At 45.9% G+C, this 17,090-nt stretch overlaps 2 protein-coding genes across 7 annotated transcripts in view; one reads left to right on the forward strand and one right to left on the reverse strand.

Annotated features, from left to right (window-relative positions):
* The window catches only part of ECE1 (endothelin converting enzyme 1), a 73,736-nt gene extending 56,847 nt beyond the window's left edge, over window positions 1-16,889 (forward strand). For all 6 annotated transcript variants that reach the window (XM_083629388.1, XM_083629391.1, XM_083629386.1 and 3 more), the window contains 7 exons: window positions 2,659-2,835; window positions 3,247-3,350; window positions 4,425-4,535; window positions 7,533-7,600; window positions 8,572-8,762; window positions 11,604-11,699; window positions 13,195-16,889. In XM_083629388.1, the coding sequence (XP_083485514.1) occupies window positions 2,659-2,835; window positions 3,247-3,350; window positions 4,425-4,535; window positions 7,533-7,600; window positions 8,572-8,762; window positions 11,604-11,699; window positions 13,195-13,371 (924 nt within the window). In that variant the 3' untranslated portion in view covers window positions 13,372-16,889. The remainder of the gene's footprint in view (window positions 1-2,658; window positions 2,836-3,246; window positions 3,351-4,424; window positions 4,536-7,532; window positions 7,601-8,571; window positions 8,763-11,603; window positions 11,700-13,194) is intronic.
* The window catches only part of FAM131C (family with sequence similarity 131 member C), a 569,848-nt gene that overhangs the window by 129,247 nt on the left and 423,511 nt on the right, over window positions 1-17,090 (reverse strand). The window lies entirely within an intron of this gene.

Below are 17,090 nucleotides of genomic sequence, written 5' to 3' on the forward strand. Positions count from 1 at the left end.
CAGCAACCGCTCTCTGGAAGCAAAGGCTCAGAAAAAACTCAATATGGAGGCTAAATGGCCGAAGTATTGGGAAATCTTGGAACAAGAGGGAGACAGACTAAAATTGCAGAGTTTTGAAAAATTAAAAAATAAAGTGCGAGATTGGCTCCATTACTATCAAATAATGGAGGCATATAATTTGGACAAAAAAATAGGCTTCCGAGTGGAAAAATCAAAATTGGAAACAGAACTGCTAGACTCTAAAGTTAAGAATTTGTCAAGAATGTATAACTTGCTGTTGAAATGGAATACTCAAGATGAAACGGTGAAATCTGCTATGATTAAATGGGCACAAGATGTTGGACATAATATTATGATGGCTGACTGGGAACAGTTATGGACCACTGGTATGAAATTTACGGCATGTAATGCCTTAAAAGAGAATTTAATGAAAATGATCTATAGGTGGTACATAACACCAGTTTGCAAGTCAAGCTTGCAAAAATTTACCATTTGCCTGATAATAAATGCTGGAAATGTAAGGAGACAGAAGGTACTTTCTTTCACCTTTGGTGGACATGCCCAAAGATTAAGGCATTCTGGGAGATGATCTATAATGAAATGAAGAAGGTATTTAAATATACCTTCCTGAAGAAACCAGAGGCCTTGCTTCTGGGCATGGTTGGCCAATTGGTGCCAAAGAAAGACAGAACGTTTTTTATGTATGCCACAACAGCAGCAAGAATACTTATTGCAAAGTACTGGAAGACGCAAGATCTACCCACCAGGGAAGAATGGCAGATGAAACTGATGGACTACATGGAAATGGCGGAAATGACTGGCAGAATCCGAGACCAGGGAGAAGAGTCGATGGAAGAAGATTGGAAAAAAATTAAAGTATATTTAAAAAAACACTGTAAAATTAATGAATGTTAGAAAGATGCTGGAATGGATTTACATGGTCTTAGCAGAAAGGTTACAAAGAATTAAGTAAAAATGGATTGTTAATGGGTTAAAGTGTAAAATTTAAGGTTAAATTGAGTTAAAATAAATTAAGGAATAAAATTTGAGAAAGAGGGAAAGGACTTGCTGGAACAATTATGAAATAGAATACAAAAAGGGAGGCGTGAGGAAGTCAAGGAAATAAGTAAATGAAAGATAATGATATGAAAATACTGGATGTTAATGTTTTTAAATGTTATTGCTTAGTTGTATTGTTTTTGGGTTTTTTCTTTTTTTCTCTTTTTCCTTTTTTGCTTTAGTGTTGTATTTTTCTTTACTTTTAAAGTATTGTAATCTTTTATTATTATTATTATTGTCTGTTTTTCTTTTTTCTGTAATTGTTAAACTTCAATAAATATCTTTTTAAAACAAACAAACAAATTTGTGAAAGGTGGAAAAATAAACGTGGCAGAAAGCTCTCTGCCCTCGATCACTGGCGCCCGGGAACATCATTGCAAGCCCCCTCCAGGACTGTCGCCTCACTCAGCCCATTTCAGAGGTACCTGGATTGCCCGTTGCTTTCTTCGCTCCCTGTTCTTGGAGTGGAGAATTTCCACTCCAAATTTCCTGCAGGAACTCCTCTGCTGCCTGCAACTCCACCCCCCACAATATCAGGGACTGGGCTGAAGAGGAATGGTGGAGACCACCACCCCCTCCTCCTGCACTTCCCAGAGAAGAGGGAGACAGTGTGGATTTAGAACAGTGGTTTGCAGAAGGTTGCAGAGGCTGCAGAGGGGAGAAGCTGGGAAATATTGGTAGAGGAGCAGGAGGAATCACCAGGGGAGAGACAGCTGGCAGACTCAGTGTCATTGGAAAGCATGCCAAACGCCCCCTCCCAGGTCCTGGCGTGCATTAAGAGTAGGAGAACAGAAAGCTCAGAGGCAGAAAAACAGAGATCAGCTGACGTAGGAATGACATAGAATAGGAGAGATGGAGTGGGTGGGACTTTACTCGGAGCAACGCCATTACCCAAGAGGCAGCATCGTGCATCTCTCTCTGTGAATATTGAATAAATTACCTTTGTAAGAACCTCTTGTTTCCCATTTCTTTTTTTTTTTTAAAGATATTTATTGGAGTTTTACAAAGACATGAATTTAAAAGATCATATAAAAAGAAAGAAATACAATAAAAGAAACATAGAAAAATACATAAAATAAGAAAAGAAAAATAAAAACAAATCCATTTTTGTAACCCTAACTCGTTATCTTATTTCCTTGGCCTCCTCACACCTCCCCTTTTTGTATTCCCATTTAAATAATCAAGTCAGCAAATCCTTACCCTCTTTCGTTTATCTTAACTCTATATCTTAACATATTATAACTCTATATTTTCATCCATTTATCAATTCATTTTTGCATATTCTTATTAACTTTGTTGCTAATGCCACTTATTTTCAGTCCAACATCATTTTAACATTCATTGATTTTACAGTGTTTCTGAAGATAGTCTTTAAATTTCTTCCAGTCTTCTTCCACCAACTCTTCTCCCAGGTCACGGATTCTGCCAGTCATTTCCGCCAATTCCATTTTCCCATTTCTGGCTGCCAGCCGTGAGGGAGGGGGATGGGATTCCCTGAAGCCTCACACATACCGACCATTTGCCAGGACCTCCCCCGCCCCCCAATTCCTGTTAAAAGAAGCGATCCCGCCTCGTAACCTCGTGCTTTGTCTCCACCAGGCTGAGGAAATGATTAAGGAGATCAAGATGGCCTTTGAAGAGAGCTTGGCCACCCTCCCGTGGATGGATGAGGAGACGAGGCGGTCCGCCAAGGAGAAAGCCGACGCCATCTACGACATGATCGGTTACCCTAAGTTCATCATGGACCCCAAAGAGCTGGACAAAGTCTTCAAGGATGTGAGTTGGAGGTGGGGCAGGCCCACCAAGGCCAAGCAGCGGGATTTGGAATGGAGGGTTGGCGGTGACTGCGGCCAGCTGCCCTGGCCTCTCCTTGCTTCCCTATTCTGATGGGCCATTGTGGTGTAGTGGTTAAGAGAGGTAGATTCGTAATCCGGGGAACCGGGTTCGATTCCCAGCTCCTCCACCTGCAGCTGCTGGGTGACCTTGGGCTAGTCACACTTCTCTGAAGTCTCTCAGCCCCACTCACCTCACAGAGTGTTTGTTGTGGGGGAGGAAGGGAAAGGAGAATGTTAGCCGCTTTGAGACTCCTTCGGGTAGTGATAAAGCGGGATATCAAATCCAAACTCCTCCTCCTCTTCTTCTTCTCCTCCTCCTCCTCCTCCTCCTCCTCCTCTTGCTTTCTGGCAGTACGATGCCGTCCCGGATCTGTACTATGAGAACGTCATGCAGTTCCTCAACTTCTCCGCCCGAGTGGCCGCTGAGCAGCTCCGGAAGCCTCCAAACCGCGACCAGTGAGTCGACCTCGGGATGCCGGGGGGGGGGGGGAGGCTCAAACCCCGGAGGGGGGCTGGCCCACTCAGACCGTGCACTTTTTCGGGCACACCAAACTTTGGCTGAAGCTGAATGTCGGAAGGTTCAGGACGGGTAGAAGAAAGCACTCCCTTATGCCCTGCATAGTTAAACTATGGAACTCGCTGCAGCAGGAGGCAATGGTGGCAACCAACATTGTTGGACAATTACAATAAATTTATATGCCACCCATCTGACTGGGTTCCCCCAGCCACTCTGGGCGGTTTCCAACGAATTAAAACACAGTGAGACATCAAGCATTAAAAATGTCCCTATACAGGCATGCCTTCAGATGTCCTCTAAAAGTCAGATAGTTGTTTATTTTCTTGACATCTGGTGGGAGGGCGTTCCACAGGGCGGGCGCCACTACCGAGAAGCCCTCTGCCTGGTTCCCTGTAGCCTCGCTTCTCAAACTTTGAGGAGGAGGTTGCTGTTAGTGTGTGTGAGAGAGAGACAGAGAAGGAATCTTTTATCCAAGTTGGAACTCAAGGCAGAAGATAATGCCCCCCTGTTCTTACAGGTTCTGCAATCCAGTTTCTATATATTGAAGAAATAAACTGAGAGGGCCGTGTTGCTGGTCATCCAAGTCGTGCATCCTGCATTCCAAGAAAAGGACAAACTTTTATGTCCTCAATCATTCCTTCCCCATTTCCTGCTCCCACTGCATTTTTGCATTTGCTTGTGCAGTCTTGCATAATTCCAGCTGGAGGCTGGCACTCAAGGGAGAGAGCTCAGCTCAGTGCTGAAGTGCAAGCTTTGCAGGCATGTGCAGAGTACTCCCTACCCCCTGCCCTGACTAACAGATCTGCAGTGAGCAGTAAAAGGCCCCCATGGCCAAGGGTGCAATTTCCAGACATGTTTTAGGGTTACCCATGAAGACTTTGAGGTTGAGGAATGGGAAATGCCCAAAACCCAAATTGGGCTGATGGAGCATTGAGCTTTTAGGACACCTCGAGTGGTTTTGCCATTGACCATACTCTCCCCCTCTTCTCTCCCTCCTCCTTCTTCTTCTGCAGATGGAGCATGACTCCCCCAACAGTGAATGCTTATTACTCCCCGACCAAGAATGAAATCGTCTTTCCTGCTGGGATCCTGCAACCTCCGTTCTACACCCGAAGCTCCCCAAAGTACGAATGTTTCACTCTCTTTCTCTCTGTCACCCCTCCCCAATCAGATATTCAGTGTTTGGCAAGGCAGGGGGAGGGCATTAACACCCCTCCCAATTCAGCCTCACTGCCGTGAGGTTCAGGAAGAACTCCAGCAGGGATTGGTAGTTTTTTTTAAGTAGGACTGGAAGTAAAGCACTATGGTCTCGGAGATGATGGATGGAGACTAAAATGCCATTAGAGGCCTCCTGTGTCTGTAAAGCTTAAACTGGGCACCACAGTTGTAAGGGGAATATTGACAAGCTGTAACCGATGAAAAAGGGGTCTGGAAACCAAGCCTGATGAAGAACGGTTGAGGGAGTTGAGTATGTTCAGCTTGGAGAAGAAAAAAAGGAGAGGTGATAGGATAGACATCTTCAAACAGCTAAAGGGCTGTCACATGGAAGATGGAGCAAGCTTGTTTTCTGCTGCTCCAGAGGGAAGGACCCAAACCAATGGATTCATACGACTAAGGGATGAAATTCTAACGTTAGGAAGACGTTAGGAAGAATTTTAACGTTTTTAAGAGCTATTCAGCAGGAGAATGGAGTCCCTCAGAAGGTGAAAGACTCTCCTTCACGGGAGGTTTTTAAGCAGAGGTTGGGGGGCCATCTGTCAGGGATGTTATAGTTGCAATTCCTGCATCGCAGGGGGTTGGACTAGATGACCCTGGGGGGTCCCTTTCCAACTGCACAGTTTCATGGTTCTAAGGTGTCTTCCTGCCCAGCCTCTGTGCGAATCAGCCTACCAGCTCCCATTATTGTTACTCAGATTCATACGCCCTGCTTCCCAGCATAATGCCATCAGAGCAAAATTAGTGCAAGATAAAAATTATAAAAACAATGCTACGAACTCCAAAAGCAATAAAATATCCTGGCGGACTCCAAAAACACCAGAACATTTTCCATCACATATGAAATCAATCTTCCATAAATGACTGGGGTCACATGTCAGGGGAAAGCCTTCACTAGCATATTTTCGGTAGGCCCATCTGTGCGCCACATGAGCCTGGTCCTTGTTCCTCGGCCCTTTCTGGGTGGCTGTCTTCCTGCCAAACCAGTTCCCTCACAGCCACCTCCATTGGTCCAGTCAAATTCCACAGCTCTGCCTCCCCAACTCAAGAGGTAGAATGTTGGTGAATGTGCCGTCACATCAGAGCATCTCAGCCCATGGGCTCGAGCAATGGGGCAACTGCAGTCAGTTTTGAAGCTTTCATTGTACAAACCGTACCTCGCACCTCGCTGGGTATGTGTGTGTGTGGTCCAGGGAGAGAAAGTGTTGCCAACCGCTAGAGAAGGTGGCTGAGAATCAGTGCCAGATTTACGTATAGGGCCCCACTTTCTTGGGGGCCCCCAAATAATTTTAAGGGGGAAAAACTGGATGTACATTTCCAAAATATAAGATAAGTTCAACAATTACTTTGATAAAATACAGATTTTGTTATGTGCAAATGGCTTTAGATACCTATTAGGTCCATAAATGACCATATAGTATATAAGGTAAAGGTAAAGGGATCCCTGACCATTAGGTCCAGTCGTGGATGACTCTGGGGTTGCAGCGCTCATCTTGCTTTATTGGCCAAGGGAGCCGGAGTACAGCTTCCGGGTCATGTGGACAGCATGACTAAGCCGCTTCTGGCGAACCAGAGCAGCGCACGGAAACGCCGTTTACCTTCCTGCCGGAGCGGTACCTATTTATCTACTTGCACTATGACGTGGTTTCGAACTGCTAGGTTGGCAGGAGCAGGGACCGAGCAACAGGAGCTCACCCCGTCGCAGGGATTCGAACTGCCGACCTTCTGATCGGCAAGTCCTAGGCTCTGTGGTTTTACCCACAGCGCTACAGCGACAATTTGTTGTTGACAAAGGATAGCTGGACATATAAAGGGCCCCATTACCTTTAGTAGCTTAGGGCCTCATCAAACATAAACCCAGCCCTGCTGAGAATCAGCATTGTTGAGAAAAGGGCAACCCAAAAAGCTCAGCGGGGTGGAGCGACTCGCCTATGAAGAAAAGTTGCAGTATTTGGGACTTCTTGCAGGGGTTCTCAACCTGTGGGTCCCCAGATGTTGTTGGACTACAGCTCCCATCATCCCTGAGCTCTGGCCTTGCTAGCTAGGGGTGATGGGAGTTGTAGTTCAACAACATCTGGGGACCCACAGGTTGAGAAAGACTGGCTTAGAGGAAAGGTGACATGATAGAAGTTTACAAAGTTGTTCATGGTGTGAAAAAAGTGGAGAGGGAGAGAAAAGTTCTCCCTCGAAACCGCTAGAGCTGGTTGGGAATCCAGTGACGCTGAATGTTCGGTACGGGTAAAAGGAAGACCTCCTCCTTCACGCAGCGCAGAGTTAATCTGTGGAACTCCCTCCCACAGGAGGCAGTAAGGGCCACCAACCCGGGTGGCTTGGAAAGAGGATTAGACAAAATCCTGGAGGAGGAGAAGGCTACTAGCAGCAATGGCTGTGCTGTGACTCCACGGTCAGAGGCAGCCATGCCTGTTGCCAGAAACCGCAGGAAGGAACAGTTGCTCTTGGGCTAGAATTCTGCTTGCAGGTTTCCCACAGACATCTGGTTGGCCCTGTGAGAACAGGATGCTGGACTAGGTGAGCTGTTAGTGTGATCCAGCAGACTCTTCTTATGTCCTTATTGTTTGCAGCAGTTCTCCTGGAGCCAGCAGATTGGGGCTGGCTCCTCCGTGGAGCCAACAAATGTATTTCTGACTTACAGTGGATGCTCGGGTTGCGAACGTGATCTGTGTGGGATGCACGTTCGCAACCCGCGTCTGCGCACACGCGGGTTGCGATTCGGCGCTTATGTGCAAAATGCGATTTAGCGCTTCTGCACATGCACAGCTGCCGAAACCTGGAAGTAACCCGTTCCGGTACTTCCGTGTTTCGGCAGTCCACAACCCAAAAGAACGCAACCTGAAGCGGACGCAACATGAGGCATGACTGTACTCACATTTTCTTTCTCCCTGTAGGGCACTGAATTTCGGTGGGATTGGTGTGGTCGTGGGCCATGAACTGACTCATGCTTTTGATGACCAAGGTCAGGACCTCCTTTCCTCCATCTCTTTAATTCATCTTCTAGAATTTATCTTCCTCCTCTCCACCCCACCCCACACATTTTTTTTGCTGCGGTGTTTGCCACGTCGGGCTGTTTCATTTTTAAACCCTTAGCAAACTTCTTGCAAACGGTTAGATTTTTCTTGCAAAGTAAACTCGTGGGGCAGAGCAGCACTTTTCCTGGGCGTTGCTTTAAAAAGTAACAATAAGGATCTATAAGTAAAACTTTACAGTTGTATATAAGCATACAAACATTTGATTGTCATAACGTCCAAGTACACCCCACCACACACATACAATTAGTACATAAAAGGATATTTATTTATTTTATTTTTATAAGATATTTATTAAAGTTTTTTTTAAAGTACAAAAAGAAACATAAAAAAACACATCCTTTTAAACAAAACAAGATGAAATACAAAAAAGAAAAAAGAAAGATCAAAAAGAAAAAAAAGAATTAAAATCCATTAAACAAAAAGAAAAATCAAGAAAAAATACAGCAACTCTTCCCATTTGTTTTCTTTCATTAGCTTATTTCCTTGACCTCCTCACACCTCCCTTTTTTGTATTCTAGGTCACTTATCCATTTCAGCAAATCCTTTCCCTCCTTTCAAATTTTTGTCCTGTAAATTTATCTTGATATTAATATAACTTTACTTTCCCTCCTTTCACCAATTAACAGTCTGTTTTTTCCTAAACCTTTATAACATTTCTGCTAAAATCACATAAATTCATTCCAACATAAAAGGATATTTAAATGTTCTCAAATTATTTCGTTCATTCCACACTGCAGAGTATTGAGGTGGGGGGGTGGCACAATATCATTTTGTGCGTTTAGCTGCGATTTCCGCATTGCAGGGTGTTTGACTAGATGGCCCTTGGGGGGGGGTCCCTTCCAACTCCAGAATTCTGTGATTCTGTGATTCTTTTTGCTAACTTTCTTGGTCTTTGCAGGCCGGGAGTACGACAAGGACGGCAACCTCCGCCCCTGGTGGAAGAATTCGTCGGTGGAGGCCTTTAAGCAACAGACCGAGTGCATGGTGGAACAGTACGGCAACTACACAGTCCACGGGGAGGCCATCAACGGCAAGCACACCCTGGGGGAGAACATCGCCGACAACGGGGGGCTCAAAGCCGCCTACCGGGTGAGACTCCCTCAGGCCTTTCAATCAGACTTTGGGAGCTGTGGGGTCTTCTTTGCTGCAGCTGCAGAAGCTGCCTGGCAAAAGAGGAGCGGGGATGAGGTTGCCAAGTAAAGCTGTTGTTTACCGTCCCCGTCCTCCCGCAAAAAAACCCCAAAATTGATAGGTGAGTCTCAAGCCATAGAGAGAAAAGGCCAAGGCCACTTGCTTAGAGCACTCATCCCAATTTCTCACAAATAGTCTCTACATTGAACACCGCAGCTTTGTGTCTCTTCCTTTTCTTAAAAAATAATGGTTGTTATTAATTTTTTAACTACAAGAACAACATCGTATTTGCAAAATACAAGCTGTAAAACGCCGAAATTGGAATTTCCATGCACAATAACTGATTTGGTGTTATATTGGCTTAAATACAGAATCATTAAAAAATGGCAAACTAATCAAACCACAAATAATATGTAAATCACAGTGCACGTAAAGAATGGAAAAAAAACCCCAAATGCAGTGCAAAATCTTAAAATAAATAATGCTTTGAGGTGGAGTGAATAAAAATAATCAAACCTTAATTCAGAATAACTATAGCACCACCTAGTGGTATTAGAGGTGTTATTTTTTTTCCCCCACAGGGGAGCCTAGGTCATCAAAGAAGGGTGGGAGAGGTTAGGAAAGTTGTGAACCACATATTACAAAGAGTTGGTGCCAGAAGATTGCCATGTTTGGCTATTTTCATAAAATCTGCAAAGCCAGCCCAAGTTGCAGTAAAATTGTCCTTGTGCAAATCTCTGTTTAGTCATCAGTTTTTCTAACACTGCAATCTGCCATAATACTAATTTGTACATAATACTAATTTGTAACATTTACTCCTTTCAGGGTCTAGCTATAATAATTCTCGCTGCTTGCACAAGCAAGTTTATCAGGTCTTTGTTCTGTAAATCCAGTCTATAGCAGTGGTTCCCAACCTTTTTTTGGCCATGCCCCACCTAAAAGGTAAAGGTAAAGGGACCCCTGACCATTAGGTCCAGTCGTGACCGACTCTGGGGTTGCGGCGCTCATCTCGCTTTACTGGCCGAGGGAGCCGGCGTACAGCTTCCGGGTCATGTGGCCAGCATGACTAAGCCGCTTCAGGCGAACCAGAGCAGCGTATGAAAACACCGTTTACCTTCCCGCTGGAGCGGTACCTATTTATCTACTTGCACTTTGACGTGCTTTCGAACTGCTAGGTTGGCAGGAGCAGGGACCGAGCAATGGGAGCTCACCCCGTCATGGGGATTTGAACCGCCGACCTTCTGATCAGCAAGTCCTAGGCTCTGTAGTTTAACCCACAGCGCCATCCGCATCCCTATGCCCCACCTAAGCATCTCTAAAATCCTGATCCCGCCCCATGCCACTAACATATAATTCTTACTATTCAAAAAGTGAGCTATTCACATGGAGGAAGCCTAAAAGGCCATTGACTGTTAATAACTTATTCTCAAATTGCCCCCCTTAAAAATCAAATTGCCCCCCTGTGGGGCATGTGCCCCACATTGGGAGCCATGGGTCTATGGGGAAAATATGTATAAGAGCTAAATGTGGACTAGGCGTTAATTGCTGTGACTATTCCTGTAATCTAGCTGTAAGAGTCGGAAGGATGTATGATAAGTCCTGCTGGGTCGGGCCAAAGGGGGACCCATCCAGTCCTGATTCTTGTTCTCACAGAGGCCAGCCAGATACCCATTCTGGGAAGCCGACAAACAGGGCCGGCTCACATGAGCAACTCTCCCCTCCTGCAGTTTGGAGAATCATTGCTGCCTCAGACCATGGAGGCAGAACGTAGGCATCCTGGCTAGTAACCTTTGTTTTGTTTTTTTTATAATATATTTATTATGGTTTTAGGAATTTATATAAAATAGAAAAAACAGAACAAAAAACAAGAACAATAAAAATACATACAAACCAAACAGAACACATACAACAACAAGTATAATTTCAATCCCTTATATTCATAAAACTTACTTTCCCGACCTCCTCATACCTCCCCTTTCTGTATTCCATTCTCTAATTAAGTCAATTCAGCAAATCCTTCCCCTAATTTCTGTATAATTTTTAACCTTTCTTTTCTTAATCACATAATCATTACAGCTTTTAACCACTTAATTTCTGAATCAACATCGTTCTAGCCTTCAATAATTTTACAATGTTTCCTAAGATAGTCCTTAAATTTCTTCCAATCTTCTTCCGCCGTCTCTTTTCCCTGGTCTCGGATTCTGCCGGTCATTTCTGCCAGTCCCATATAGTCTATAACTTTCATCTGCCATTCTTCCACGGTGGGTAGATCTTGTGTCTTCCAATACTTTGCGATGAGTATTCTTGCTGCTGTTGTAGCATACATAAAAAATGTTCTGTCCTTCTTTGGCACCAGTTGGCCGACCATGCCCAGGAGAAAGGCCTCTGGTTTCTTCAGGAACTGGCTAGTAACCTTTGATAGCCCTCTATTCCATGAATTTATCTAATCATCTAACCCTCCAAGTCAGTGGCCATCCCTGCCTCCTGCAGCAGTGAGTTCCATAGTTTCAAACTTGCGAAAAAGTCATTTCTTCCTGAACCTTCAGGTATTCTGTTTCCTTGGGTGGCCCTGAGTCCTAGCGCTACGAGATCCACTTTCTCCACTCTATGAGTAATTGTATCATGCCCCCTGTTGCTCTCCCTTTTTTCTACGCCCCCCCCCCCAAATAAAGCACGTGTTATCCCTTTCCTCCCAGGGAACTTGCTCCAACCCCTTGATCGTTTTGGCTGTGCTTACCTGAGCCTTCTCCAGCTCTATGGCATCCTGTTTTGATTCGCTTTTCCCTCCTCATCTTCCAGGCTTATCAGAACTGGTTGAGGAAAAACGGAGAAGAGGAGACTTTGCCCACGCTGGGCCTCACCAACTACCAGCTCTTCTTTGTGGGGTTTGCCCAGGTAGGTCTGAGTGTCCTATTTTGGAGGTGGTTGGATGATGGCATGCCTGGGCTATGTTTTGTCTCTGGGTTTGATGCTACAGACAGAGAAGGCTGTGACTAACTATATGCAGGCCTTTTGACACCTGAGACGTATGGATATAGAGATATATACTTATTTTTTTATTTTTTTATTGATTTCCAAGAAAACAGAACATGTACGTTTTTAGGACCCATCCTATTTTTGTGCATGTTGAACAGTTTATTCATGCTGTATTTTATATTGTTGTAACCCAAGCCTAGAATTAGTTGGAAGCGGTCTTCTGTGCCCTCGAAGACCTCAAGATCATTCTTGGTCATTAGAAGAAAAATGCAAATAAATCATTACCTAGTTAGCAAACCTGTTGTACCCTGCTTCATGACCTTGGTTGTATCCAAAGTTGGGGAGCACGACCAATTTAGGCCTATTAATCTCAGTGGGTCTGGCCTAAATAATACCCCTCCCCCACCATTAGTAATATCCTTTGGCTTCACTGGGTCTTGTCTGAGTAGGACTAGCGTTGGATATAACCCAGGATCATTTTTTGCAGTGGGTCTGCTTTGAATTAATACAGTGGTACCTCGGGTTGCAGACGCTTCAGGTTACAGACTCAGGTTAAGTACCTCAGGTTAAGAACTTTGCTTCAGGATGAGAACAGAAATCGTGCGGCGGTGGTGCAGTGGCAGCGGGAGGCCCCATTAGCTAAAGTGGTGCTTCAGGTTAAGAACAGTTGCAGGTTAAGAACGGACCTCCGGAACGAATTAAGTTCTTAACCCGAGGTACCACTGTAGTTGGAGACAACCCTTAGCATGGATTAAAACTCAAGATTTACAGGAGCAGAAAAGTAACTCTGATTTACATGAAATAATACATCCTGTTGAATATTATGGTGATACTTCACATCCCAGTGATTTACAAATAAACACTTTTCCATAAATTTGCCCTCCTTTCAATAGCTCATCTCTCCATGATAATAATGGGATTCTCCAGGATTTCCAAGATGCTGTTCTCTCTCCTTACAATGCCTTGGGTGGTAGCTGATGTTACTCGAGAGTAGAACCACTTAAATGAATGCTCATGGCAAACTCAGTCCCATTAATTTCAGTAGGTCTACTGCTGTATGGTTGACAATAATAAAAACATATAACCAAAACCATATTTTAAAAGTTTAAAAAAGCAGGCCATAAATTAACCATTGTGGAAGGACGTCTTCCTAATTGCCTGGCAGAATAGAAAGGTTTTCAGCAGGCATTTAAAAAATTGGCACTGAAGGCGCCTGCTAAAAGTCCAGTGGCTGAGAGTTCCACTGGGCTGTGCCAACAAAACATAAAGGCTCAGTTTCTCATCATTGTCAAGCAAGCTTCACCAACTTGGGGAACAACCATCGACACTTCTGTGGGTGATCTCTGCAACTGAGCTGGGGGCATAAGACTTAGCTGGATGTGCAATTCCTCTTGCGATTCCTCTCTCCTTTCAGGTCTGGTGCTCCGTCCGCACCCCGGAGAGCTCCCACGAAGGACTGGTCACCGACTCTCACAGCCCCTCCCGCTTCCGAGTCATCGGAACCATCTCCAATTCCCCAGAGTTCTCGGAGCACTTTGGGTGCCCGCGGGGCTCCCCCATGAACCCGCAGCGGAAGTGCGAGGTCTGGTGAAGTTCCCCAAAGCCGAGGAGAGAGAAAAGGAATGGGATGAACTGGAGGGCAGCCCGGGGGAAACACAGCAGGAGGGAGTGCCCTCAGCCTTCCTCCACACCTAAGAGGCGCCCCGTGACCTTGGGACTAGCTCAGCGCTCTGCGATGGCTGGGAGGGGTCCCCAGCCCTCACCCCAAAGCACCACCCCATTTGACCCACTGTGAAGATGTCCTCTACTCCGGAACCAATTGCATCGGTGTCCCCCTTTGCCTCTCACTTTGCTAAAAGTGCAGAAGTCTGCACGCATGTCTGTGTTTCAGATGCACTGACTTTGGGGTGGGGATAAGGTTGTGCTGTCTCCCCCCCCCCCCAATATGCAGCGGGGGGCGGGACTGGCTCTTCGCCACCATAGGCTTGGAAGTTCTTGCGTCATTTTTCCCCCCTAAAGGGGGAACCACCCAAATTTTAAAAGAGAACCCATTTTGGTCACATCTAACAAGCGCCAACCCTCTCTGTAGACAGACATACACGTCCATACATATGTATAAGTTTTGTGCGCTCACATACACATGGTAAAACTTGTAAGATATTTCTGCGAAATTTTTTTTTTTTTTTTAAATCTTGCAGAACACTGGAAAGTTCAGGGAAAATGTATTGAGTTGAATGGACTGGTATATTTATTGCGTGTGTGTGCAATTCTAGGTTAAGGGCATTCTGCTTAAAGCTGAGAGGCAGGATACAAACCTCCCCCATGGCTCATCTCTCCTCACCCCCAGTGTCTTCTTAGGAGGAACGGGTGTGGCTCATTTCCGCGCAGACTCTCTTTCTGCTTGGGAAATATTCTGGGGCCTGGCTTCTCCAAAACCCTTTCCTTCCTGGCAACACTGTTGACTTTCCCAATTGAAGTCCCGCACCTCTGCCCTAGCCCCAGGTGCAGAGCAGGCCACATTTTCTAAAAACGCTGCCTTTGGGGCTTGGGGCTTCAATCTCCAAGCTAAATCTGAGAGATTTCCCAACAGGACAAGCATGTCACAACCTACCTGCCATCGCTGGCAGCCTTTGCACCAGGAAGATGAGCTGCCTTGCGGAGAAATGCCCCCATCACAAACTCGAAGATGCACCTCGAATGATGTACCTTGTGTGTCAAGACCCCAGCTGACATGGGCAGTTTCGGTGCCGCTGAAGAAGTAGCCCCTGAAAGTCTTGCTGAAGTACTGTCTGTCTTTGCTCAGCCAAAGAATATGCCTGTATTGAGTCTGGAGTTGAATCATCCGGACATTTGTACACATAACCCCAAGTAAAAGAAATTTTAAAGGCTTGTTAGGCCCACGGACCTGCAGCTGACATGTTCTCCCTTCCTCCCCCCACCCCCTTGTGGCCTTAATAACTTAATTAAGGGTTACTCAATTTGAAAAGGCCCCAAATCCTGGCTGTTTGTGTGGTGTCAGCAAACTCTACTACACAGCCAAACTCTTGCAGGCATCTAACTGCTTTTGCTTTACCAGTGCCCTCCACCACTGTGAACTCTCGGGTGCTCAGCAGCTCGACAAAGGCACAAAACCTGGAGCTTTCAGCTGTGGACAGGTGTCAGGACTGCAGAGAAGACTGTCTGCCTCATGACAAAGCCATTTTTTATTGTACTGAAATACGGCGGTCGGTTTCGGAGACCCCTTGACTGGTGGGACTTGGGCAGTGATGCTCCCACGCTTGCAGACAAACTTCCTTGAAGAAACAGAGCTTCCTTGGGCTTGTGAGCTGCCCGTCTCTCCTTCCAGCCTCCCTGCAGCACTGTGGGGCCAGGAGCCATTGCAGTCCCAACTCGTATGCTGAACTTCAGGCAGGGAGAGAAGATGTGCTGCACCTCCTTTCCTAGGCAAGCTTTCTTATGCCTTGAATTAAACAGAGGAGGGGAGAGCTCTGGTATTGCAAGTGTGACCCAGGCCTCCCCAACTCCACTACAAGTTGAGATGCCTTCATTCCAAAGAGTCAGCAAGACTATGCTTGCGTAGTGATTAGTGGTTTCTCTTCATCTTTTGCTCTTGAAGAAGTCCATCTTGCGTGTATTTTGGGCTTGTGTGTCTGTCTGTCTGTCTTTACTTTGTCTGGTGAGCCTCCTGGCCTGAGGACGGCCGAAACGGATCAGTTGGTTCGCAGCCTCCCAAACTTTGTAGGCTCGTGGAGTCCCCACTCTTCATTTCCTGTGGAAGTGGCTGTCCATCATTTGGTACCACGACTCCAGGAGGACCTGGGGGCGCAAAGGGATAGCCACTGAGTTTCTGGGGCTCTGGGTACAGCAGCAGCGTCCCCACTTCCTGTCCTCAGTCTGTCTTGTGGTGAGTGGCCTTGCAGATGTGCAGGTGGGGAACATGGTTGCTTGAACTCTGCCCTGCTGCGACACATGGGCCGGAGTTGAGAAAATGAGTGAGTGTGAGCTTTATCTTTGCGGTGGGGAAAATGCCTTACTCTCAACATGGCTGAGAATGCGCTTCTAGTGCCTTAACAATGTTGGAGCAATCCTCCCACCAGCAACATCATGCACTTCCTGGGCCAAATCCTGCCCTGCACCAAACAATGAGCCCTGCAAGCACACAGTAAACAAAGATCCAGCAGGTATTGTACTGATCATGCCACCTCTGACATCTTGCCATCTTGGACTTGTGGAAAGGGTGCCTTGGACACTCTTCCTGGTTTCCCCAAGCTCCTGTCTATCTGTCTGTCTCCCTTCTCTCCACCCCCCCCCCTTTTCTCTCTCCCCGGAGATCTTTCCTGGTGACCAAAAGTGGCCTCTTTTTTGCTGCTTGGGATGAGCACTGATCCCTTGATGCCATTTTGTTCAGCTGCCTTCTCCCACCACTGAAGGTAAGGAGAGGGTGCCTTTCCATCACCTGTGCAGGGGAGAGCGAAGAAGGAAAACCACCCCAGGGTTTTGTTCTGTACCCCTTAACAGACCCCGCTTTGTGTGGTGAGAGCACAGACCTGCTCTTGAACCCAGTGCTGCTGCTGCTGCCGCTGCTGCTGCAGTCGCAATCCTTCCCATTTTGGGCTGCTCTCTTCCTCTTCTGGTTTTCCTCTTGGATCCCTCCTGTGCAGAGCAAAAATGGTTCCATTTGTGTAATCTGCTTTTAGTAATTGGACCCAAGAAGAACGCGAGCTGATCGCTTCAAGATGGTGCAGCAGATGTTTTAAGAGGGCTGGGGGCAGGGAGACCTAGTAGAACTTCTCCCCTCCAAATGGAAAGAAGGAAGACCACCACCACCAAAAATGTAGGGCTTGTGATACCCTAAGGGGGCTTGCTCAGCATCTGGGAAGGCTTGTAGCCACTGAAAAAGGGAAATATTAGGAAATTGTTTTCTTCGCACCAGACAAGGCCAAACTTATTTCAGACTAGGGGAAGGTCTGGGAGGAATATTGTGGTATTTATGTATGGACAGGATGGGGGAGAATATAAGGTCTGGCTGATTTGTTCTTTTGTCACCTTCCCTGCATCTTTGGAGATTATTGTAATTTTGAAATAAAAGCTTTTCTTGGGTTTTATTAATTTTGGGAGTTTGTGTGTGTCCCTAACTCTGCTTTTGACTATCCCCTATCTCCCACCAAGGTTCCTATTTTCCCCTCACACTATTTGTTATTTGTTCATTGAACAGTTCATTGAACAGTTTTGAGCAGTTTACCACAATAAAAAAATGCAAGCTCTAAAACCTGCAGTATAATAAATTCTTGCCTATTAGCCATTTATAAT

Source organism: Podarcis filfolensis (assembly GCF_964270895.1).
Source record: "Podarcis filfolensis genome assembly, chromosome: 8".
NCBI classification, from domain to species: Eukaryota; Metazoa; Chordata; class Lepidosauria; order Squamata; family Lacertidae; genus Podarcis; species Podarcis filfolensis.